This window comes from Salvelinus fontinalis, chromosome 19 (genome assembly GCF_029448725.1).
Source record: "Salvelinus fontinalis isolate EN_2023a chromosome 19, ASM2944872v1, whole genome shotgun sequence".
Taxonomy (NCBI): domain Eukaryota; kingdom Metazoa; phylum Chordata; class Actinopteri; order Salmoniformes; family Salmonidae; genus Salvelinus; species Salvelinus fontinalis.
This window is the reverse complement of record NC_074683.1, coordinates 9,733,807-9,759,551: the sequence shown is the minus strand read 5'-3', so window position 1 is coordinate 9,759,551 and position 25,745 is coordinate 9,733,807. Positions and strand designations below refer to the sequence as shown.

The window sequence follows — 25,745 nt, the reverse complement described above, 5'->3', positions numbered from 1 at the left end:
CTTTGTAGAAGCACCTTTGGCAGCGATTACAGCTGTGAGTCTTTCTGGGTGTCACGCCCTGACCATAGTTTGCGTTGTATCTTTCTATGTTTTGTTTGGTCAGGGTGTGATGTGAGTGGGCAGTCTATGTTGTATGTCTAGTTTGTCTGTTTCTATGTGTTTGGCCTGATATGGTTCTCAATCAGAGGCAGGTGTTAGTCGTTGTCTCTGATTGGGAGCCATATTTAGGTAGCCTGTTTTGTCATTGTGGGTTGTGGGTGATTGTTCCTGTTCCATTGTTCCTGTGTCTGACCATACGGGACTTTTTCGTTCGTTTCACTTTGTTGTTTTGTTCAGTTTGCTTTATTAAAATATGGAAACTTACCACGCTGCGCATTGGTCCTCCGATCCTTCCTACTACTCCTCCTCAGAAGAGGAGGAAGACGAGCGTTACACTGGGTAAGTGCTGCAAAATCTGGACCCTTACAAATCAGCTGTGCTAGACAATCTGGACCCTCTCTTTCTAAAATTATCTGCCGAAATTGTTGCAACCCCTATTACTAGCCTGTTCAACCTCTCTTTCGTATCGTCTGAGATCCCTAGACCCAAACTGTTACAGACCTATATCTATCCTACCCTGCCTTTCTAAAGTCTTCGAAAGCCAAGTTAACAAACAGATCACCGACCATTTCGAATCCCACCATACCTTCTCCACTATGCAACCTGGTTTCCGAACTGGTCATGGGTGCACCTCAGCCACGCACAAGGCCATAAACGATATCATAACCGCCATCGATAAAAGACAATACTGTGCAGCCGTATTCATTGACCTGGCCAAAGGCTTTCGACTCTGTCAATCACCGCATTCTTATCGGCAGACTAACCAGCCTTGGTTTCTCAAATGACTGCCTCGCCTGGTTCACCAGCTACTTCAAATCAGTGTCAAATCGGAGGACCTGTTGTCCGGACCTCTGGCAGTCTCTATGGGGGTGCCACAAGGTTCAATTCTCGGGCCGACTCTTTTCTCTGTATACATCAATCATGTCGCTCTTGCTGCTGGTGATTCTCTGTTCCACCTCTACGCAGACGACACCATTCTGTATACTTCTGGCCCTTCTGACACTGTGTTATTAACAAACCTCCAGACGGGCTTCAATGCCATACAACTCTCCTTCTGTGGCCTCCAACTGCTCTTAAATGCAAGTAAAACTAAATGCATGCTCTTCAACCAATCGCTGCCCGCACCTGCCCGCCCGTCTAGCATCACTACTCTGGACGGTTCTGTGGACAACTACAAATACCTAGGTGTTTGGTTAGACTGTAAACTCTCCTTCCAGAGAGTTTGTGCTGACAAACTGCCTGGGAGCTCCTCAGTGGTGAAACTCCTCCTCCTTCAATCAGTGGTGAACCAGGTGGAACAAATCTTCCAGGCAATCTGGGCGTGCCAGCACCTGGCTCTGCTGTTGTCTTTAGACCGCAGTGAAAGGAGCATTTATAAAACCACAAGACCAAGGAAACTTCATCTTTGTGATCAAGGTGACTGTGCAAGTCCAAGCCCTCCACAAAACTGTGAAAGACAGCCGGTAAGCGCCATATTGGCCATGCTTTGCTAGACTGACTTAAGCAGTGCACTGCTAATGATACTCTGGAAAACACAGACTCTTAACTCTTAACTTTGATAGGACTTTTGCAGTGGTATTTAGAACTTCAAATGTTGTTTGTGGGGTATAAAGGAAAAGTAAGAAGAGCTAAATTCATTGTTGACAAAGAACTTGTTTGAAATGGTTAAAAGTACGGCTAACCTGCCTCAATTCAGCCACCTCACAGATGAATGCCAAGTATTACATGAGCACAGCTACATCGATGACATCTTGACATCCCACAACTGCCGTGAAAAACTCGAAGTCATCACAAAGAATGTGGAGCTGATTCTAAAAGCAGGAGGGTTTGCACTGAAGCCTTGGGTCTTCTCAGGCCAAAATAAAGGAGAAAGCGAAAAGGCATCACCAAATATTGTTATCCTGCCAAATCAGCTTAAGGAGGAAAACAACAAGGCGCTCGGTCTCGGCTACATTGTGGATGAAGACATGTTGCATGTCATGGTGAGGGTCAACTTCTCCAGGCGGAAGAAAAAGATGACACTTGGGCAAGACTTACTACTAGAAGAAGTACGAGCACAGACACCAGACCCGCTAACAAGACGTGAACTGCTGAGTCAAGTTGCTGGTTTGTACGACCCAGTTGGCCTGACAACGCCATCAAAGCAAAGAGGGGCTATCTTGGTCCGAAGGGCATTCCAAGAGGCAAAATCAAAGTACAGCATGGTCAAGGACACATGGGATATTCCCCTGTCGGATGAGCTCCGCAAAGATGCAATTGTAATTTTTGAGGAGTACGTCCAGCTAAGCAAAGTAATGTTCCCAAGAGCTCTTACTCCACCAAAGGCAACAACTGAACCAGTCGCTGTCACTTTTTCAGATGGCAGTGAAAGCTCCTATGGTGCTGTCCTCTACCTGCGGTGGAACTGCAACAAACAATTAACAATTCGACTAGTGGAGTCAAAAGCAAAGCTGACACCACTAGACCAGAAGGGGGATGCAGTCAAAGCAGAACTTTGCGGTGCAGTCTTTGCAAGCCGCCTGAAAAAGTACTTTGAACAGCATACCCAGATCCAGATAAAAAGGTGGTACCATTTGTTAGACAGTCAGACTGTTCTTGGAGCTATCCAGCGAGAAAGCTATGGATTTCAGACTTTCTTCGCTAATAGAATTGGAGAGATCCAAGAGAGCACACGGCTACAGGACTGGTGGTGGATCCCTGGACCACTCAACATAGCTGACATTATCACTCGAGGAGCTGGGCCAAAGGAACTTGATGCCCATTCAGAGTGGCAGCAAGGGCCAGAGTTTCTATATCTTCCAGAGAGCGAGTGGCCAATTATGTCGTCAAAAGATGTGTCTGTGACAGCTCGAGAGAGCATTAACAATATGCAAAAGAAATCATTTGTGGCAGCACTCACCAGAGCCCAAGCGAAAAGAAGTCTTCCAAGTCTTGTGGGACGATTTCCTGCTGGTGCAGCTGTCCTAAACTTGGTGGATGAGAGGCGCTTCAGTAGGCTAAAGTGTCTAATCAAGACTGTTGCTTTTATCTGGAGAGCCGCCAAAAAGTTTAAATCTGCAACAAAGTCCATCGAGACCCCAAAGTGGGAGGCGATTCCCACAAAAGGAGTTATCACCGCCACAGAACGTCAAGAGGCAATAAGAGACATCTATCTTGCTGCTCAAGAGGGGGTGACGTTCCCAACTACCACTACGGACCGCTTGGTTGTGTACAGAGTGCCAGAATCTGGGTTACTAGTCTGCGGTAGGAGAATCCATGGCTTCAGGGAGGATGGCGCTGCAGTTCCCCTTCTGCCTTTCAATGCATGGGTCTCTACTTTATTGGCACGGGAGGCGCACGATGAGGGTCATGAAGGTGTGGCTGCAACCCTGCTGAAAATAATAGAAGAGATGTTGGCTCAAAAAGGTACCAAATGGGAGTGGACAATTCACCCTGCTGACTCACCTCACCGCAATGGGGCTGCTGAAGCCGCTGTTCACATTCTCAAGAAGGCACTGCAACACTGGCCTTAGCTACAGCGAGCTTCAGACAACACTACAACTTGCTGCAAACCTTGCCAACGAATGCCCAATAGATGCCAGGGTGCAGAGCCATGAAGAAAGCGTGCAGTATGTGTCACCCAACACACTTCTCCTGGGCCGGGCCTCTCCAAGCGGTGAGATCAGAACATTTGACTTTGCGAACTACCCTTACAAGAGACTCAGAGAGATGCAGAACCAGGTCAACTGTTTACTGACAACCAAAGAATGGTAAATAAAAGACAAACAACTGATTCCATGGCTGTTTATTGAGTGAAATCCAGGTAAAATCTTCATGTGGAGGGACTGTCCTTTTCAAGTGGGGAATTGCACAAGAAGGAGGTCAAAACTTGACACTCACATTAAGCATCTCCAATCCAAAATTAAATCTAGAATCGGCTTCCTATTTTACAACAAAGGATCCTTCACTCATGCTGCCAAACATACCCTCGTAAAACTGACTATCCTACTGATCCTTGACTTCAGCGACGTCATTTACAAAATAGACTCCAACACTCTACTCAGCAAATTGGATGCAGTCTATCACAGTGTCATCTGTTTTGTCACCAAAACCCCATACATACCCACCACTGCGACCTGTATGCTCTCGTTGGCTGGCCCTCGCTTCATATTCATTGCCAAACCCACTGGCTCCAGGTCATCTATAAGTCTTTGCTAGGTAAAGACCTGTCTTATCTCAGCTCACTGGTCACCGTAGCAGCACCCACCCGTAGCACGCGCTCCAGAATGTATATTTCACTGGTCACCAGTTCTCTGCTGCCAATGACTGGAACAAATTGCAAAAATCTGGAGACTCACATCTCCCTCACTAACTTTAAGCATCAGCTGTCAGAGCAGCTTACAGATCATTGCACCTGTACATAGCCCATCTGTAAATAGCCCACCCAGCTACCTCATCCCCATATTGTTATTTTTTTGTTGTTGCTCTTTTGCACCCCAGTATCTCTACTTGCACATTCATCTTCTGCTCATCTATCACTCCAGTGTTTAATTGTAATTATTTTGCCACTATGGCCTATTTATTGTCTTATCTCCCTAATCTTACTTAATTTGCACACACTGTCTATAGACTTTTCTATTGTGTTATTGACTGTACTTTGTTTATTCCATGTGTAACTCTGTGTTGTTTGTGTCACACTGCTTTGCTTTATCTTGACCAGGTCACAGTTGTAAATAAGAACTTGTTCTCAACTGGCCTACCTGGTTAAAAAAAAGGTGAAATAAAAATAAATACATAAAAAAGTCTCTAAGAAATGTCCAAACCTGGATTGTGCAAACATTACGCAGCGTTATTAAATAGTACCCACAAACACCAGTCTCAACGTCAACAGTTAAGAGAAGACTCAAGCTGCCAGTTGAGGACTTGAGGCGTCTGTTTCTCAATGTAGACAGTCTAATGTACTTGTCCTCATTCTCAGATGTGCACCGGGGCCTCCGATTCCGCTTTCTATTCTGGTTAGAGCCAGTTTGCGCTGTTCTGTGAAGGGAGTAGTACACAGCGTTGTACAATATCTTCAGTTTCTTGGCAATTTCTCGCATGGAACAGCCTTCATTTCTCTGAACAAGAATAGACTGACGAGTTTCAGAAGAAAGTTCTTTGTTTCTGGACATTTTGAGCCTGTAATCGAACCCACAAATGCTGATGCTCCAGATATTCAACTAGTCTAAAGAAGACCAGTTTTATTGCTTCTTTAATCAGGACAACAGTTTTCAGCTGTGCTAACATAATTGCAAAAGGGTTTTTTAATGATCAATTAGCCTTTTAAAATGATAAACTTGGATTAGCTAACACAACATGCCATTGGAACACAGGAGTGATGGTTGCTGATAATGGGCCTCTGTACGCCTATGTACATATTCCATTACAAATCTGCCGTTTCCAGCTACAATAGTCACTTACAACATTAACAATGTCTACACTGTATTTCTACACTGTATTTCAATTTGATGTTATTTTAACAGACAAATAATTTATTTTTCTTTAAAAAACAAGTATTTTTGGAAGTGACTCCAAACTTTTGAACAGTAGCGTATATATACAGAATTATACATTATAAGAAGTTGAAAATTAGCCGGCTGGCTAAAACGGGCACTTTTACTGAAACGTTGATTAATGTCCACTGTCTCTGTAAAAATTAAATAAAATAAATCCACTTTTACATTATGGTGTACTGTGTGTAGGCCAGTAACACAATCTCAATTTAATCCATTTTAAATTCAGGCTGTAACACAACAAAATGTGGAAAAAGCCAAGGGGTGTGAATACTTTCTAAGGCACTGTGTAGGGCATAGGTCTGTTATTTTCACTGTATGTGGGCCATTTCTCTATTTGGGCCATTTCTCTAATTTAACCTTTCACTAGTATCTACCCCGGGATCACCCCCCCCCCCCCCCCCCCCCACACTGAGTAGCATAGCCTAGCATAGCGTCACAATTAAATAGTAGCATCTAAATATCATTAAATCACAAGTCCAAGACACCTAATGAAAGATACAGATCTTGTGAATAAAGCCACCATTTCAGATTTTTAAAATGTTTTACAGGGAAGACAAAATATGTAAATCTATTAACTAACCACGTTAGCAAAAGACACCACTTTTCTAACTCCATCAGTTTCTTACTCCATCAGGTGCTATCACCAATTCGGCTAAATTAAGATATTGATAGCCACTAACCAAGAAAAAACCTCATCAGATGACAGTCTGATAACATATTTATGGTATAGGATAGGTTTTGTTAGAAAAATGTGCATATTTCAGGTAGATATCATAGTTTACAATTGCACCCACCGTCACAAATGGACTAGAATAAATACATAGAGCAACGTGTTTACCTAATTACTAATCAAACATTTCGTAAAAATATACAGCATACACTAATCGAAAGACACAGATCCTGTGAATACAGACAATATTTCAGATTTTCTAAGTGTCTTACAGCGAAAACACAATAAATTGTTATATTAGCATACCACATATGCAAACGTTACCAGAGCATTGATTCTAGCCAAAGAGAGCGATAACGTAAACATCGCCAAAATATATTAATTTTTTCACTAACCTTCTCAGAATTCTTCAGATGACACTCCTGTAACATCACATTACAACATACATATACAGTTTGTTTGAAAATGTGCATATTTAGCCACCAAAATCATGGTTAGACAATGACAAAAGTTGCCCAGCTGGTCAGACAATGTCGTGCGCCATATTAGACAGTGATCTAGTCGTATACATAAATACTCATAAACGTGACTAAAAAATATAGGGTGGACAGCGATTGATACTTAATACAATCGCTGATTTACATTTTTTTAATTATCCTTACTTTTCAATACAGTTTGCGCCAAGCGAAGCTACGTCTAGCAAGATGGCGTCATAAGCGATTAACATTTCTCGACAGAAACACGATTTATCATAATAAATTGTTCCTACTTTGAGCTGTTCTTCCATCAGAATCTTGGGCAAAGAATCCTTTCTTGGGTCTAATCGTCTTTTGGTCGAAAGCTGTCCTCTTGCCATGTAGAAATGCCCATTGCGTTCGGCATGAACTGGAACCGTGCCCAGAGATTCACAGTCTCAGAAATAAATGTCCCAAAATTGCACTAAACGGATATAAATTGCTATAAAACGGTTTAAATTAACTACCTTATGATGTTTTTAACTCCTATAACGAGTAGAAACATGACCGGAGAAATATAACTGGCTACACTAATGCTTGGAAAAAGAGCAGGTCGGTGTCCACCGCGCGCCCGACGCATCTGGAAAAGAGTTCCTACCTACACGTGTTTTTGTTTTATAGGGGCTGTGATTGCGCAATCGATACCATTCAAATCGTCATCACGTAAAGGCATCCAGGGGAAGACGTAAGCAGTGTCCGTATCCTGATAGCGTTCACAGTGGCCTTTAAACTGACTCCAGATCAGGGGCCAAAATGTGTGAAATCTGACTCCATGTCAGGGAAATTGCTGTAGAATGAGTTCTGTTCCACTCAGAGACAAAATTCCAACGCCTATAGAAACTAGAGACTGTTTTCTATCCAATAATAGTAATAAAATGCATATTGTACGATAAAGAATTTAGTAGGAAGCCGTTTAATCTGTAATGCAATTATGCTAATGAGAAAACAGCACCCCCTGTAGTCGCAAGAAGTTTTTAATGTATTGTGTTTAGGGATGTTTAAACTTGTTTTGATTTAATCGCTATGACATGGTCATCTACAGTGCCTTCGGAAAGTATTCAGACCCCTATACTTTTTCCACATTTTGTTACGTTACAGCCTTATTCTATAATGGATTAAATAAAACAAGGTCCTCAGCGATCTACACACAGTACCCCATAATAACAAAACAAAAAATGTTTTTTTAGCGAATGTATAAAAAAATGCAAAACAGAAATACCTTATTTATTCAGACCCTTTGCTATGAGACTCGAAATTAAGCTCATGTGCATCCTGTTGCCATTGACCATCCTTGAGATGTTTCTACAACGTGATTGGAGTCCACCTGTGGTAAATTCAATTGATTGGACATGATTTGGAAAGGCACACACGTCTATTTAAGGTCCCACAGTTCACAGTGTATGTCAGACCAAAAACCAAGCAATGAGATCGAAGGAATGGTCCGTAGAGCTCTGAGACAGGATTGTGTTGTTGCAAAGAGTACCAAAACTGGGGAAGGGTACCAAAACATTTCTGCAGCATTGAAGGTCCCCAAGAACACAGTGGCCTCCATCATTATTAAATATAAGAAGTTTGTTACCACCAATGTTCTTCCTGGAGCCTGCCACCCGGCCAAACTGAGCAACCGGGGGAGAAGAGCCTTGGCCAGGGAGGTGACCAAGAACCCGATGGTCACTCTGACAGAGCTCTAGAGTTCATCTGTGGAGATGGGAGAATTTTATTTTCTCCAAAAGGACAACCATCTCTGCAGTACTACCAATCAGGCCTTTATGGTAGAGTTGCCAGACGGAAGCCACTCCTCGGTAAAAGGCACATTACAGCCCGCTTGGAGTTTGTCAAAAGGTACCTAAAGACTCAGACCATGAGAAACAAGATTCTCTGATATGATGAAACCAAGATTGAACTCTTTGGCCTAAATGCAAGCATCACATCTGGAGGAAACCTGGCAGCATCCCTACGGTGAAGCATGGTGGTGGCATACATCATGCTGTGGGGATGTTTTCAGCGACAGGGACTGGGAGACTAGTCAGGACTGAGGTAAAGATGAACGGAGTAAAGTACAAAAAAATTGCTCCAAAGACCTCAGGACTTCAGACTGGGGCGAAGGTTCACCTTCCAACAGGACAATGACCCAAAGCACACAGCCAAGACAACGCAGGAGTGGCTTCGGGACAGGTCTCTGAATGTCCTTCAGTGGCCCAGCCAGAGCCCGGATATTAACCTGATCGAACATCTCTGGAGAGACCTGAAAATAGCTGTGCAGCAACGCTTCCCATCCAACCAGACAGAGATTGAGAGGATCTGCAGAGAACAATGGGAGAAACTCCCTAAATACAGGTGTGCCAAGGCTCTGAATGTAAATGTGATTTTTACTTGTAATACATTTGCAAAAAAAATACATGTTTTTGCTTTGTCGTTATGGGTGGGGTATTGTGTGCAGATTGATGAGGGGAAAAAAACAATTTAATCAATTATAGAATAAGGCTGTAAACGTAACAAAATGTGGAAAAAGTCAAGGGGTCTGAATGCTTTCCGAAGGCACTGTATGTATGTTTTTGTTTCTGCTGTATGGTATGGGCCATAGACATGACAGATCAGGTCATGTTATCTGTGTAAACACATGTACATGACCACAAAGAGTGGGAAGCCACCAACATGAGGTCAGTCCTTACTGTTATATAAATGGCTGTAGTTAAACAAATCTCCAAACCCCTTATAACAAACATCAGCTATGCTATAGACGGCTAGATAAACAAACAGGACTTGTTCATCAGTTAATTGACAAGAAAAAGTGGTGGGGGACTTTTTCCATGTACGCAACTTGCTTTTTGAGCGAATCGAACAAATCCTCCAAAACAGTTACATCATGTCAGCAAGACAAGGCTGTCCTTATTAGCTTATTAGCGTTCACAGCCCATCACTAGTGGCAGCCCGAACCTAGCATGAGAAGCTAGCTGGCAAGAGGAAATGTCAGTGAGTGAGGGTTGAGTAAAGTCTGGTGTACACTACACAATGTTAGCCCCGATTTGGCTGTCCCAGACAAGTTTTTGAGATCGGAGACAAAACCCCTATGTCGTTGCCTACTCGGGGCGCGTGGCCGTCACCGAAGCTCTTTTAATGTGAGCGGGACAGAGACTCAATCTGGGGGCTACTGATTTCTTATTTGAGCATTCCCAGATGTCCCGATATTTTAAAACATGTTTGATTTTGTCAATCAGCAATAGCCAATGAGAGTTCTCCAGAGAAGAAGCGGGTGAGATGATGATGCTGTATCACATTATCCAGAATGTCTACTCTCGAGCAGGAGCGATGACTACCAGTACGCGTTTGTAAAGCCAAAGTGTCAAATCGTTACAGCTCTGAAGTTCACAAGCAATGTTATTCAATTCAAAATATTGGCTAGGAATTTCAACTCTGTATGGCAAGCATGAATATCTGACTAAAAACTTTTTGTAGCCTGCATTCTAGCTACTTTATTTTTATTTATTAATTTAACCTTTATTTAACTAGGCAAGTCAGTTAAGAACAAATTCTTATTTACAATGACGGCCTACCCCGACCAAACCCTAACGACGCTGGGCCAATTGTGCGCCACCCTACAGCCTGTAATCGAACCAGGATCTTTAGTGACGCCTCTAGCACTGAGATGCAGTGCCTTAGACCGCTATGCCACTCGGGAGCCCAAACAATCTCATCACATCATTGTTTTCGCAAGACCGCATGGTATCAAGAATCCTGACGACCAAGTGAAGAATCTTTTGTGACCTTTCAGTGCCAGATCGTTAAGTGTGCGCACCACTACTTTGGCAAGACAAAAAAACGTAATGAAAAACGGTCTCGGTGATATAAAGATTTTGAAAGGAGTGTAGTGTACAGAAGGCATTAGCTGCCTCCTTAGTGGAGGTCTTCTACACAGTCAGACAGCGTTTGTGTCCCAAATGGCACCCTATTCCCTAAGTAGTGCACTACTTTTGCTGCGGACTCTGGTCAAAATAGTGCACTATATAGACAATAGGATGCCATTTCAGACACATATTGTAATTTCAGACATAGGATGCCATTTCAGACATAGGATGCCATTTCAGTGTACTGCATGTATCTCTACCTTGTCGCTGAGGCGGGAGCAGATGTCCTGCTGGTGCTTGCGGTCTGTGTGGAGGGCCAGCTCCTCCTGATAGGCCTGCCTGGCCTCCTCAAGGGTCACCAGGGCTTTAAACATCAGGTCAGCCCGATCCCGCTGCCAACTCTGGGCCACCACACGCATCTGGGTCTGGGTGAAGCGCTGCCAGTCCCAGCTCCGCTCGTGGTCCGTCTGCAACAAGACACCATCGCCATGGAGATACAAATACAACCATAACAGAACACAGAACTGCAGTGTTTTCTATTCTAGTTTTCGAAACCTTCATTTTACCAGTCAAATACCCTTGAGGTTAGAAACCTCTTTTGCAACGGGGACCTTTTTGCTAGGCTTATGTAGCAATATTTTCTGTGACAATAGTGCTGTTATACGTGATGCACAAGTTGGTCGTAGTGACATATAGTAATATGTAACATATAATATGCAACAACATATATACCATAGCATATACTGTAGGCTGACACAGCAACATGCAAACCTGTATTCATACATTAGATCAGACTATCGTGCTAAAGTAGCTACACAGATATTACAGAATAACAACCAGGTCTTGATATTGGTTTAGATAAGTGGTGTTCAGTGGACCTTTTCCTTTCTAGCGTTTTGCATAAGGGGCGTCTATAGCTATTCATCATTGTGGCAGCAATCACACAGAGGCAGCTTCACTTGGCTACCTTATTGGAACAGAAGGAATTCTATTAATCTATGGACTAATAGTGGCTAACTGACGGTGTGAAGGCATTAGGCGGCTGACTGTTTTTATTGAACGTGAGCGAGCTGACAGATCTGCCAATGTAACATACGCCGCTGTGCCAGAGGCAGCCCGAGCACAGCTTGTTTATTAATGCATAACTTTACAACTTGAAGAAGATCCAACATCCTTTTCCCTTCTCTGTCTCCCTCTCTCTGTTTATTTCTCCGTCCCCCTTTGGGGAATTTGTATGTGTGTGTATATGCACGCCTATGCGTTCGTGTGTGTGTGTGTGTGTGTGCATGCGCTCACATTCTGTAAGGATTCTTAAAGCTGTACAGCAGTATTAGATCAGCTGCTGACTGACAAACCCCTGCACAGTTATAAGTGTGAGGGCAGAGCAGCCATACAACGATGAAAAAATTGAGACAGATCCCCCAAGCCACTAGAAAACCTACATTTTTTCATTAAATACCAAGGAACATCATGGGGTAGCTCCATTGAATGGCAAAAGCAGACAATTGACCTCTGACCGTGACCACTGGAAACGGAAACATTCACCAGCTATGTCCACTAGGGGTCATAGTCTGTCAAACCTCAGCATCCACGGCACTGATAATCCTCATGATTCTAGGTTTGAAAACACCTACCGTATTTGCATATCAAGTGTCTCGGCATGTCCATTGGAGAGGACAGGGACAGTGACCTGAACGTGCAACTTGAATAGAGGTCAGGGTAAAAGTGATTGTTAGAATTGATCATAAGTGCACTGTCCAAGTGTCCAGATAGTCGCTCACTCAGAAAAGGTGCGGAACAAGGTCGAGGGTCAAAGGTCTTTGATAGACCAAACATTAGCCAATCACATTCACAACACGCCATGCTCCATTTTAAGTGAAATATTTCTTAGGGATGAAAAAATACTGTAAAACTGCAATTATTTCACAAAGACGACTATAGAAAGAACAGAGTCAAATCGCTGAAGGAGCCCTTTGTCTCAATGGTTCAATTCATGTAGCTGTGCTTTTAAAATGACTAAGATGAATCAAAAGGCTACGTAATCAAAGCAGCAGGGTGGCCCTTTTTTTACAGCTTTGCACTCCTTCCTGTTTTCTTTCTAAAGTAGGCCTGAAAGAGGTGGCAAACTGTTCGCCACATACAGCGCAGGTAAAGTGTGCTACAGAGGACACAAAACAGATTTTAATACCAAACCTTTGACTGGACCGTTGGACAGAACATTCACTTTGACCGTTCCATTTGTCTCCAACTGCTCTGCCCTGCTTTGATTAAACTATACTCCCGTAATAATCCCTTAATACTCCCTTACCTCTCATCACATTTGCATGAATTGCAAGATGATGGACAATAGCTTACAATCATCCAAAATAAATCTCCACAAAATGATTACATGCAGATGGAATGGGAGAGCAGTTGAACAAAGCTCTATTAACCCTGGTACAATGACTGTCTTCCGCTCTGATATTTTTGTTGTTTAACTAGCTCAACTAGATTTTCAACTGGCTCAATAGTGAGTAGTAGCGATCATGACTTCTCTAATCCTCATGTTCACAATAGGCCAATTTACAATGGCCACATACAGTATGTCTGTGGATGAGCTCAGGGAATGATGTTTTCCAACAACATACACACAAAGGGCAAATGTGCCAACAACACACAGCTGGAATGCAGTAAAAAATGTATGTGATTCATTGTATGTCTAATGGAGCAAAACGAGTATGAGGAACACACTGTTCTAGCATTCTCTGTCTTTATATATTATGAGAATAAAGCTACAGTGTCTTGAGAAAGTATTCACACCCCTTGACCATTTTCTACATTTTGTTGTATAACAGCATGAATTAAAATGTATTCAATTGGGATTTTGTGTCATTGTCTTTAGTGCCCTACACACAATGCCCCATAACGTCAAAGTGGAATTTTTACAATAATAGTGTTTAACATTAAAAAAAGATGACCACCTCGTCTCTGTAAGCGATAAAAACAGAGTCGCACACTCTATGTATAAACTCCCAGTAATTTATTGGGTAAACCACCAACGTTTCGGCATCACTGTGCCTTCCTCAGTGTAATGTCATGAATGCTTCAACCAGGTTACGTAGACATTTTTGTTTGTTTGTTATAGCTTACAGTTTATTTACAGTTAGTCAGCACCTCTACACTAAATCATTTTCTCTGGTTGTGCGTCAACTCATGCTTTTCATTACCTCATCTCTGTACCCCACACATACAATTATCTGTAAGGTCCCGCAGTTGAGCAGTGAATTTCAAACACAGACTCAACCCCAAAGACCAGGGAGGTTTTCCAATGCCTCACAAAGAAGGGCACCTATTGGTAGATTTTTAAAAAATCTTTAAAAATACATTGAATATCCCTTCGAGCATGGTGAAGTTATTAATTACACTTTGGATGGTGTATCAATACGCCCAGTCACTATAAAGGTACAGGTGTCTTTCCTAACTCAGATGCCGAAGAGGAAGGAAATCGCTCAGGGTTTTCACCATGAGGCTAATGGGGACTTTAAAACAGTTACAGAGTTTAATGGCTGTGATGGGAGAAAACTGAGGATGGATTGACAACATTGTAGTTACTCCACAATACTAACCTAAATGACAGAGTGAAAAGAAGGAAGCCTGTACAGAATCAAAATATTACAAAACATGCATCCTGTGTGAAAACTTTATGTCCTGAATAGAGCATCATGTTTGGGGCAAATCCAACACAACACCTCACTGAGTACCACTCTTCATATTTTCAAGAACAGTGTTGACTGCCTACTGTTATAGGTATGCTTGTCGTCAATATTGACTAGGGAGTTCTTTTAGGAAAAAAATTAATGGAATAGAGCTAAGCACAGGCAAAATCCTACAGGAAAACCTGGTTCAGTCACCTTTCCACCAGACACTGGGAGTTAAATTCACCATTCAGGAGGACAATAACCTAAAACACAAGGCCAAATATACACTGGAGTTGCTTACCAAGACAACATTGAATGTTCCTGAGGGGCCTAGTTACCGTTTTAACTTAAACCGGCTTGAAAATCTATGGAAAGACTTGAAAATGGCTGTCTAGCAATGATCAACAACCAACTTACATTTACATTTACATTTAAGTCATTTAGCAGATGCTCTTATCCAGAGCGACTTACAAATTGGTGCATTCACCTTGAGAGTGCTTGAAGAATAAAAGTAAATGAATGTGCAAATATTGTATAATCCAGGTGTGCAAAGCTCTTAGAGGTTTACCCAGAAAGACTAACAGGTGTAATCACTGCCAAAGGTGATTCTAACATGTATTGACTCAGGGGTGTGAATACTTACTGTATGTAAATGAGATATTTCTGTATTTATTTTTTATATATTTTTTTACATTTCCTACAATTTCCAAAAACTGGCTTTCACTTTGTGATTATGGTTTATTGTGTCTAGATGGGTGGGAAAAAATATATATTTAATCTATTTTCAGGCTAATTCAGGCTGTAACACAACAAAATGTGGAATAAGTCAAGGGGTATGAATACTTTCTGAACACTTTTTTTTCAAGGTAGAAGTGATTGTTATAATTGATCAAAAGTGCACTGTCCAAGTGTCCAGAGTCAGTCGATCTTTCAGAGGAAAATGCAGAACAAGGTCAAAGGTCAAACAAAGACCAACCATTAGCCAATCACATTCACAACACCATGCTCCCTTTCAAGTGAAATATTTCATAAGAGACAAAAACTGTAAAACTGCAATTATTTCACAAAAGAGACAATTATAGAAAGAACAGAGCCCTTTGTCACAATGGTTCATTTCATGTAGCCGTGCTTTTAAAACGACTAAGATGAATCAAAAGGCTACGTAATCAAAGCAGCAGGGTGGCCCTTTTTTTACAGCTTTGCACTCCTTTCTTCCTGTTTTCTTTCTGAAGTAGACCTGAAAGAGGTGGCAAACTGTTCGCCACATACAGCGCAGGTAAAGTGTGCTACAGAGGATACAAAACAGATTTTAATATCAAAGCTTTGACTGGACCGTTGGACAGAACATTCACTTTGACCGTTCCATTTGTCTCCAACTGCTCTGCTACGATCAAACAATACTCCCTTAATACTCCCCCAATCCTCCCTTAATACTCCCTTAATAACCCCTTACCTCTCATCACATTTGTCTCCAACTGCTCTGCCCTGCTATGATCAAACAATACTCCCTTAATACTCCCTTACCTCTCATCACATTTGTCTCCAACTGCTCTGCCCTGCTATGATCAAACAATACTCCCCCAATACTCCCTTAATACCCCCTTACCTCTCATCACATTTGTCTCCAACTGCTCTGCCCTGCTATGATCAAACAATACTCCCCCAATACTCCCTTAATACTCCCTTGCCTCTCATCACATTTGTCTCCAACTGCTCTGCCCTGCTATGATCAAACAATACTCCCTTACCTCTCATCACATTTGTCTCCAACTGCTCTGCCCTGCTATGATCAAACAATACTCCCTTAATACTCCCTCAATACTCCCTTAATAATCGCTTAATACTCCCTTACCTCTCATCACATTTGCATGAATTGCAAGATGATGGACAATAGCTTACAATCATCCAAAATAAATCTCCACAAAATGATTACATGCAGATGGAATGGGAGAGCAGTTGAACAAAGCTCTATTAACCCTGGTACAATGACTGTCTTCCGCTCTGATATTTTTGTTGTTTAACTAGCTCACTAGATTTTCAACTGGCTCAATAGTGAGTAGCAGCGATCATGACTTCTCTAATCCTCATGTTCACAATAGGCCAATTTACAATGGCCACATACACTGAGTGTACAAAATACTGTTCCCATGACATAGACTGATAAGGTGAATCCAGGTGATAGCTATGATCCATTATTGATGTCACTTTTTAAATCCCCTTCAATCAGTGTAGATGAAGGGGAGGAGACAGGTTAAATAAGGATTTTTAAGCCTTGAGACAATTGTTACGTTTCCAATGGTGAATGAAGGAGTCAGGCGCAGAGAGCAGGGTAGTTTCGAGCAAGTGGATATATTTTAATATTCCAAAATAGAATATAAACGAGACGGCTACGCCACACAACAAAAAGGCGCGTCACCATCCAGTCCACAATAAACAAGGACAAAATCCACACGAATACAAACACCACAAACAGAATAACAAGCCCGCACAAAAGCCAGCGGGCCTACTGCTCTTAAATAGCCTACCCACAAAACTAAACTCAAAACAGGTGCACCCAATCAGCCCAAACTAACAGAAACAAAAAGAAGAGAATCGATGGCAGCTAGTAGGCCGGTGACGACGACCGCCGAGCGCAGCCCGAACAGGAAGAGGCACCATCTTCAGCGGGATTCGTGACAACAATTGAGACATGGATTGAGCTGAAATAAAAGATCCCAGAAATGTTCCGTACACAAAAAAAAACTATTTCTTAAAAATGTTGTGCACAAATTTGTTTACATCCCTGTTAGTGAGAATTTCTCCATTGCCATGATAATCCATCCACCTAACATGTGTGGCATATCAAGAAGCTGATTAAACAGCATGATCATTACACAGGTGGACCTTGTGCACTTTTGTCACACGACACAATGCCACAGATGTCTCAAGTTTTGAGGGAGCGTGCAATTGGCATGCTGACCGCAGGAATGTTCACCAGAGCTGTTGCCAGAGAATTGAATGTTAATTTCTCTACCATAAGCCACCTCCAGAGCGGTTTGCTGATGTCAATGTTGTGATCAGAGTGCCCTATGGTGGCGGTGGGGTTAAGGTATGGGCAGGAATAAGCTACGGACAACGAACCCAATTGCATTTTATCAATAGCAATTTCAATGCACAGAGAGACCTTGACGAGATCCTGAGGCCCATTGTCATGCCATTCATCCGTGGCCATCACCTCATGTTTCAGCATGATAATGCACGTCCCCATGTCGCAAGGATCTGTACACAATTCCTGTCCCAGTTCTTCCATGGCCTGCATACTCACCAGACATGTCTGGATGCTCTGGATTGACGTGTACGACAGTGTGTTCCAGTTCCCGCCAATATCCAACAACTTTGCACAGCCATTAAAGACTAGTGGGAAAACATTCCATAGGCCACAATCAACAGCCTGATCAACTCTATGCGAAGGAGATGTGTTGCGCTGCATGAGGCAAATGGTGGTCACACCAGATACTGACTGGTTTTCTAATCCACGCACCTACTTTGTTTTAAGGTATATCTGTATTCCCAGTAACGTGAAATCCATAGATTAGGGCCTAATTCATTTATTTCAATTGACTGATTTACTTATATGGATTGGAACTCAGTCAAATCTTTGAAATTGTTGTATGTTATGCGTATATATTTTTGTTCAGCAGCACATAAAGGACATATTTAAAAATATTTTTTTCCCAACAGCATACACATAAAGGACAAATGTGCCAAATACATGCAACTGCGAAGCAGTAAAACATTTCCATGCTTCATTTTGTGTCTAATAGAGCAAACAGAGTATGAGGAAAATACTGTTCCATCATTCACTGTATTTTGATACTATGAGAACAAAACTACGTTTGTACTATTCACATTGTGTGTGTATTACGAGAATAAAACTATGTTGAAATAACTGAGCTATACTGTCTGAAGATCTTGTTTTTCCTGTTCATCGTTGAGGAAAATGTTTCACCCCTGGACATCCTCATCAATTTGAGGTCAATGAGAGTTCGGCAATGCCAAACATTACTTGAGGCAAGAAGTCTGCTTTTTTCCCTACCAAACTTCACAATAATGAGTTAGGCCATTTTGCTCAAGGGACTGATTACCAATAAGAATTGAGCCAACTTAATTATGACTAATAGCTGTATTAGGTGCAGTCTGCACTCCATTGACTCTGGCTCTGTTTGTGTCGGCCGGAAGATGAGAAAGGGAGAGCGCAGGAGGAAATGGCTAGATCTATCTCATCACAGCCACTTGAGGCTGAATGTGACCCTAGGTGTAGCACCCAGATGGAACAGATCTGAGGACAGGTCTGGGAGAGGGGGGAGAGGAGGGGATGAGGTCCCTAGCGGTTGTCATAGTGATGGGTTGTCAGAGAGGATGTGTGTAGAGGCAGAGAGAGGCAGGTATTCAGTCGATTGCAGATAGTGGATTTTGATTGCATTTGATTGTATACCAGTAAGAGTCACCTTATGGGTGGGTGAGTTTTTTTCTCAATCTGTGCTGTGTGCATTGGACGTGCCCTTGGTATGTGTGTATGTAAAGGGGTGTGATGAGCACCTTTTTTCTAAGCGTGTACCACTTAGGACACAGAAGTGGTACACGCTTAGAAAAAAGGTGCTATCTAGAACCAAAAACGGTTATTCGGCTGTCCCCAGAGGAGAACTCTTTGAAAAAACTATTTTGGTTCCAGGTAGAACCCGTTTGGGTTCCACGTAGAACCCTTTCCACAGACGGTTCTACAGTACTTAGAACCCAAATGTGTTTTACTTGGAACCAAAAAGGGTTCTCCCATGGGGAACCCTTTTTTCTAAGAGTGTTCCCGATTCCCTTTATAGTGCACTATAATGTACATATAGAGTATACTTTTGACCGGGGCCCAAAGGGTGCCATTTGGGACGCATCCATAGTAAATCCAGAGCTGTTACTGTTGTTTACTGACCAGCTCCTGTCTGGATCTGTGGGGAAACAGTCTTTGCAGCATGTCCATGTACAGGGCTCTGTGGTTGTGCAGGTCGGGAGGGTACTGGCTCACAGTCATCTGGAAGCGGAGATGGTCACCTGCCGACCAGCCACAGAACCTGGAACAGTTTGGAGATAGAGCAAAGAGAAACATGTCTGGATCACCTGCTGCAAACACAACAAAGCACATGCTGAGAATTGTTGTACAGTGACACAAACATAACGTCTCATTCCTGTCAACATTCAATTTTCACCTAAGAACATCTGCATGATAAAGATCTGGGGCTTTCTTTTGTGTGTGTGTGTGCGTGCGTGCATGCGTGCCTGTCTGTCTGTCTGTCTGTCTGTCTGTCTGTCTGTCTGTCTGTCTTTGTCTGTCTTTGTCTGTATCTGTGTCTGTATCTGTGTCTGTACCTTTGTCTGTGTGTAGCTGTGTTTAGCATCAATGGGATTTATATTAGTATTAGTAGATTAGTAGAATGCATTGATGTAATCAACCCCCTGGTGTGTTAAGCATAAATCATAGTCCCCAGACGCTGAGATGCGACAGTCTGGTTTCCCATTGTGATACAGGTACTCTGAGACCACCATCCACGAGGGACGCACATCCCGAACGCGCACCTCCCCACAATTCCCAACCGTCTCGTCTCCCGGGATGTGTCCTCTATTCGTTTGAATATGTTGACAGCTGGAGAAATTGCTTGAGCTGCCCCGAGAATTCGAAAAGTATGAACGCAAACGGTCCAATATTCTAGAACACTGCTGTGCGTACAAGTTTGGTACCCTGACAGAACCTTTAGACTCTACCTGTTTTTAACAGCCAGCCTCCCTGGGGAGTGTAAACTCGTTTTATGTGTTTATGGTCTATGTACCAAGCTGACTCTTTCATCTCTTTCTTCAACATCCACATTATGCTCTATCGTTATGTCACACGGCAGGATCTCTCTGCATCAACACCGGCGCTTTGCTTTGATTCGTTTTGAGCAAGATATCAATTCAAAATGGCGGGCTATCAGGCAACCCCTGTTTCAGCTCAGGAGGATCTACCCGCTGGACACAGAAGTCCGCTCAATGTCTAGATTGAGTTGTCAACTAACGTGAACTCAACGTGAAATCAAACATTCTTTGAACCCTGTCTTTGGATTTAGGTTATAATGTGAAAAAAGATTCTTGACATTCCTTGATGTTGATGTCTTTTTTTGCAAATCCAATCAGTTTCCCACGTTGATTAAAAGTAATTTACATTCACTATTTTTTATGACGTGGAAACAATGTTGATTCAACCAGTTTGTGCCCAGTGGATTTAACCTTCAGGGTGAGACTACTATAGTTGTGATCAGCGCAGTTCTTTACCTATCCAGTCCTTGTAGGCGGTCCTGTACACTCTGCAACCTGGACTGGTACTTCTCAGACAGGGATTGGAACTCCTTGATCAAGGAAGCTGTCAGTCCAGGGTAGGGGCAGTCTATATACAAAACCTCTTCTGGAACCTGGTCTACCGGAACCAGACAGTCTGCAGTTTTGGTAGAACTCTCCTGCAAAGGACAATATGGTTATGTCTTTTGAAATGACATTGTGAAACATTAAGGCTGGATTTGTTGGCAGCACAATCAAACGGCATGGCAAGATAGGGCTGAAACATGTTCGAAATTTCCCCCCCGGAAATCCCGGTTGGAAGATGCCAGGAATCAGGAGGAAATAAGGAATCTTCCTACCGTGACCTCTGGAAAAACCTGTGAATTTGTGGAAAGTATTATGCAACCCTAATGGTGTGAGACCTAGGTACCTCCACTCCCAGGGACAGGATGTCTTCCTCTATGGCCAGATACTCTGTGTGAAGTTTTCCGTTGATGGCATCCTGCTGGTCCTTCACATAGTTGACCTGTGCGTGTGTTGATTAGATCCTTAGATTCACACAGACGGTGACCTCACTGACACATTTTTGAACACAAACAAACTCTGTTTCAAGGAATTGTTACTTCATTTATCTTGTTTCCTCTACATCTGAGAAATATCAGTCTGCCCTCCTCTGATATCCATCATGGTATAGGGGCTCTGTATCTGATAAAATGTTGTGAGAGGAAGCGGAAACGGATGTCTCTGTTAAAGTACACGATGCACAGAAATTTAAAATTTCAATTTTCCAGTGTTGTTTTGCTTTATCTTCAACTAGGTGAACAAATACAGTGAATCATATAATCAAAGCAATTCACTGAAGCCAATTTATCTGAAATTAAACCCTCTTTCCGTTTCTAACAGGTTTGATTTTTGATGCCACTCAGAGAGAGGAAAGCAGTCTATTGTGCAACAGTACATACTAGATCGCAAAGAAAAGCACTAGATTGTCCTTCCTCCTGCACATGTTCTCATTCAAAACGCACAGGAAGTGTGAGGAAATGAAAGCCATTCAATCTAAATGTAACTACCTAGGTAATCATGTTCAAATATATCATCCACCAGCATCATTTGGGTACATGGTAATGTATTAAAGGTGGACAAATGCATGCTTACACCCAATGGAGAGAAACTATTACAAAGGTGACTCACAAGAAACTCCGGATTTCATCTCCACAAGAAACTCTTGATTGTGTTCGTTAAACCAAAATGAATGGCTGTCGCTTGAATGATGACATTATTCATCTAACATGGTATGCACTGTTCCAAAACATCACACGTCACACGTCGTTGTTCTCAGTGGAAAGAACAAGACTTCAACAAGTGTAGAATCATTTGGAGCTGTAGTTGAGAGCTTCAGCTCAGTGCCAATCAGTAGAGTAGTGCTGAGTTAGTTATTATCGTTTACCTTCTAACAAGCGAATGGTTTTAAGCGTGGCTGATCAATGAGAGAGAGAGAGAGAGAGAGAGAGAGAGAGAGAGAGAGAGAGAGAGAGAGAGAGAGAGAGAGAGAGAGAGAGAGAGAGAGAGGGAGAGAGAGAGAGAGAGAGAGAGAGAGAGAGAGAGAGAGAGAGAGAGAGAGAGAGAGAGAGGGAGAGAGAGAGAGAGAGGAGAGAGAGAGAGAGAGAGAGAGAGAGAGAGAGAGAGAGAGAGAGAGAGAGAGAGAGAGAGAGAGAGAGAGAGAATTGTGGTGAGGCTCTCAGGTGGGCAGGACTGAGTGGGGAAGACAGCAGGGTCTGGATGAAAGAAAAGAGGAATGGGGGATGAAGATCCACCAGAGACTGACTCACTCACACAGGGGCAGGGAGGCAGGCAGACAAAATGGCTGGCAGTGTCTTCCTCATCCCCCTATATGGCCCGGTTTTAAAGACACCCCTCCTGCCTGCTCTTAATCCCACCATTCTCTCCCAGAGCATAAAAAAGCCCCCAGGAGTCAAAAGGAGAATTCACTCAATAGTGGTGACTTATGTAGCATGGATTTCGAACAAACACCAGATTCATGAGGAATGAATGCTGCACTGTGGGTAACCTGAGGACTTTTGTACGAAAGGAACAGGACTTTGATTTATTTCAAGTCTCTGTAGGATCTGCAAAGTACTCACTATTATTTTGGTACCTGCAGAGAGTGTGAATGCCTTAAGATACCTTGCGTTACATTGTGTGGATAAAAAAACAGAGATGGAGAAAAGTAAGTTCCTCTGCAGCTTTCTGAAGCAGTGGGCACAGATTGCCTCAGCTCCTCTCTCAGGTCATGTCCCAAATCTATCCTATCCCTTATTGGTATCCTATCCCTTATTTGACCAGAGCCCTGATCAAAAGTAGTGCACTACATAGGAAATAGGGTGCCATTTTAGGCAGCGACCATGTTGTTACGTACCTGGTGCAGTACTTTCTCCCAGTCTGCCGGCTGAGGAGGCTGGTGCTGCTGCTGGTGTTGGACTTCAGTCAGTCTGTACTGCAAGTCCTCCCTCAGCTGCCAGATGGGCTCCACCGTGGCACACCTGAACGCATCCAGCTCACTCTCCAGAAACAGTTCTAATGACACACACCATGTGCCCACACACACGCACACAAACATTCATGCGCACAGACACACACACATGCATAAGCATGGTACTGTCTCACTCTATAGGGACTGGAACAGTATCTACGCACTCAGGACTGAGAGGGGTTCTGTACCGTGGTCCAGCAGCTCAGAGAGTACTTCCTTGTCTATTATACTGCCCGGACCATTCAGTTCCAGAAATCCTTGCAGCTCAGCTTCAGCCTTTTCCCTGCATTATGAAAAGAGAGCAAAGGGAATTCCATTAATCATAGTGATACTGTACCAGCACTACTGAACACATCCCAAATGGCACCCTATTCCCTATAAAGTAGATTACTTTTGACCAGGGCCCATAGAGAGTAGGGTGCCACTTGAGATGCATCAACACAGTGTGTGGCGCATGCTCATACATTAGTCCCAGCTAAAATCTAATGGGATTGTAACTATAGAAACAAACCTTTTCTCTCCTCTCTTACATCATCAGCACACTAATGAATTCAGTGGATATGTGCTGGCGCTGTGGTGCAGCCTGTCTATCGGTGTATCTGTCTTCATTACAGGAACCCACGCTTGTGTACACCATTAACCTTGGATCTCTCCGACACAGTCATTACCCCGAGAAGTGGCAGCATGCGCCCAGGAGCCAGCGCTGCCCTTCTCACTTCACAACGCATGACACCAGCGGGCCGCGGCGGCCCAATTCTTCTGCTTCCTCTACCTCATCATCACGCTAGGGAAAGTATCTGTTGCAATGCCACAGCAGCTAGCACCTTCCACTGAGACCCCCTCCCTCTCTCGTTCTTGCTCGCTTTCTTCCCTTCTTTCTTGCTTTGTTTATGGAAAACCATCTTGAATCTCCCATTTTACAGGGGCTTATTTTTCTTAATTTTATCTTGGAGAGGTGCTGGCCAGACCTGTTGGCTGAGTAGGGTGGGTAAAGACTACAGTACAGTATTTGGTGCAGTGGTTCATGGTAATGGATGTGATGGGCAGAGTGCGATGGGCCCAGGGGGTCTTAAACCCCCTGAATGAGACATGAGCCCCCCTCCCCCGAAATGAAACAAAGTCAAACTTGGGGGGGTCTCTAAATAATGCTAATTTAACCATTCACCACTTTGTTTAAAATGCAATTTGTATTGCTGCAATGGTAAATATTAAAAATAAAAGCTTATTCCAAATTAAACAAACACCCCCACCTCTGTTTCATGGTTTAAACCATTTTTCCCATGTTGCTGCACTTGTCATCCTGGTACAGTCCCGTATCTCAGCCCATTTTCAGGTGTCTCAACTTTTCTTTCTACAAAAAAGGTAACTTTGTCAGCAAGACACACCAATTAATTCAGGCTACAAGAGTGTAGACCCAATGACAATCGCTGAATGTCATTACACTTTTAGGTGTTTTGTCTTCATCAAATGGCGCGTTTGGGATGCTGGAATTATTTTGGAGGGACGAACATGCGCAGGAAGCCTACTTTTTGAAGTGATTTGTTTGACAATAAGATGAAAACATCATTACTGGTTGTGTTCATGCCAAATTGATAGGTAATATATATTTTTACTGTTAAATGACGTCTTTACTAAAAAGGAGGAGGTCCTGTGAAGAAAGAGAGATCCCCGAATGCCATGGTATAACTCACACTCTGGTGATGGGTATGCTGGGAGAGGTTTCTTACCCTGCGTCGGCTAGTTTGATGTTTTCTCTGCTCCACACCTCTCTGTGCTGCCTCAGTAGGGAGCTCTCTTTGGTCTTCTTGGCTGTGCCGAGAGTCCTCTTCACCTGAAAAACAGATCTTATATCAGCCTATGGTTAACTGTGGAACACTGTGATATTTATCAATAATCCCTCACAAGTTTATGATAACATGACATCATTATGTTAGCATTATCATATAATCACTGATATCATTGTGACCAGTCATGACCAAAGCAAAGACCGCAATCGTGGTAGATCATGATAGCGTCCCAAAAGGCACCCTATTGCCGATAAAGTGCACTTTATTCTGTATTCACTTCATATTCTTTTTTTAGCAGGACCTATGGGTAAAATTTGTAGGCGTCTAGTCAAAAGTACTGCACTATGTGGGGAATAAGGTGTCATTTGGGGCCTAGACTATATGTAATACATGTGGTATAAAACATGACCAAAAAGGAGTGTCCTCCTTAGTGCTCTATGTTCCTAGCTGAACAACACAGAATGAGAGATTGATACATTTTTCCTTTTCATGCATCATGGCAAAATGGTCTTTAATCAGCAGTTTAGTTCAGTCAGTGTGTGTGTGGTTTTGTCCTTGAAATATTTACTTTGAAAGGCTCATAATCTGCTGCAATTCATGTGAAACGTTGTCACTGTTGAATACTTGAAAGGAAAATACATTGGCAAATTTAAATATTCTGGTGGAACATGCATAACATATACAGAACAAAAATATAAACACAACATGCAACAATTTCAACGATTTTAATGAGTTACAGTTCATATAAGGAA

At 42.7% G+C, this 25,745-nt stretch overlaps 1 protein-coding gene across 2 annotated transcripts in view; it reads right to left on the bottom strand.

Moving 5' to 3' along the window:
• The window catches only part of LOC129816333 (coiled-coil domain-containing protein 148-like), an 80,779-nt gene that overhangs the window by 19,040 nt on the left and 35,994 nt on the right, over positions 1-25,745 (bottom strand). For both annotated transcript variants that reach the window (XM_055870700.1, XM_055870699.1), the window contains exons 4-10: positions 24,934-25,037; positions 23,395-23,489; positions 23,093-23,250; positions 21,107-21,202; positions 20,674-20,855; positions 19,301-19,439; positions 10,924-11,130 (exon numbers count right to left, since the gene is read on the bottom strand). In XM_055870700.1, coding sequence (XP_055726675.1) covers positions 10,924-11,130; positions 19,301-19,439; positions 20,674-20,855; positions 21,107-21,202; positions 23,093-23,250; positions 23,395-23,489; positions 24,934-25,037 — 981 coding nt within the window. The remainder of the gene's footprint in view (positions 1-10,923; positions 11,131-19,300; positions 19,440-20,673; positions 20,856-21,106; positions 21,203-23,092; positions 23,251-23,394; positions 23,490-24,933; positions 25,038-25,745) is intronic.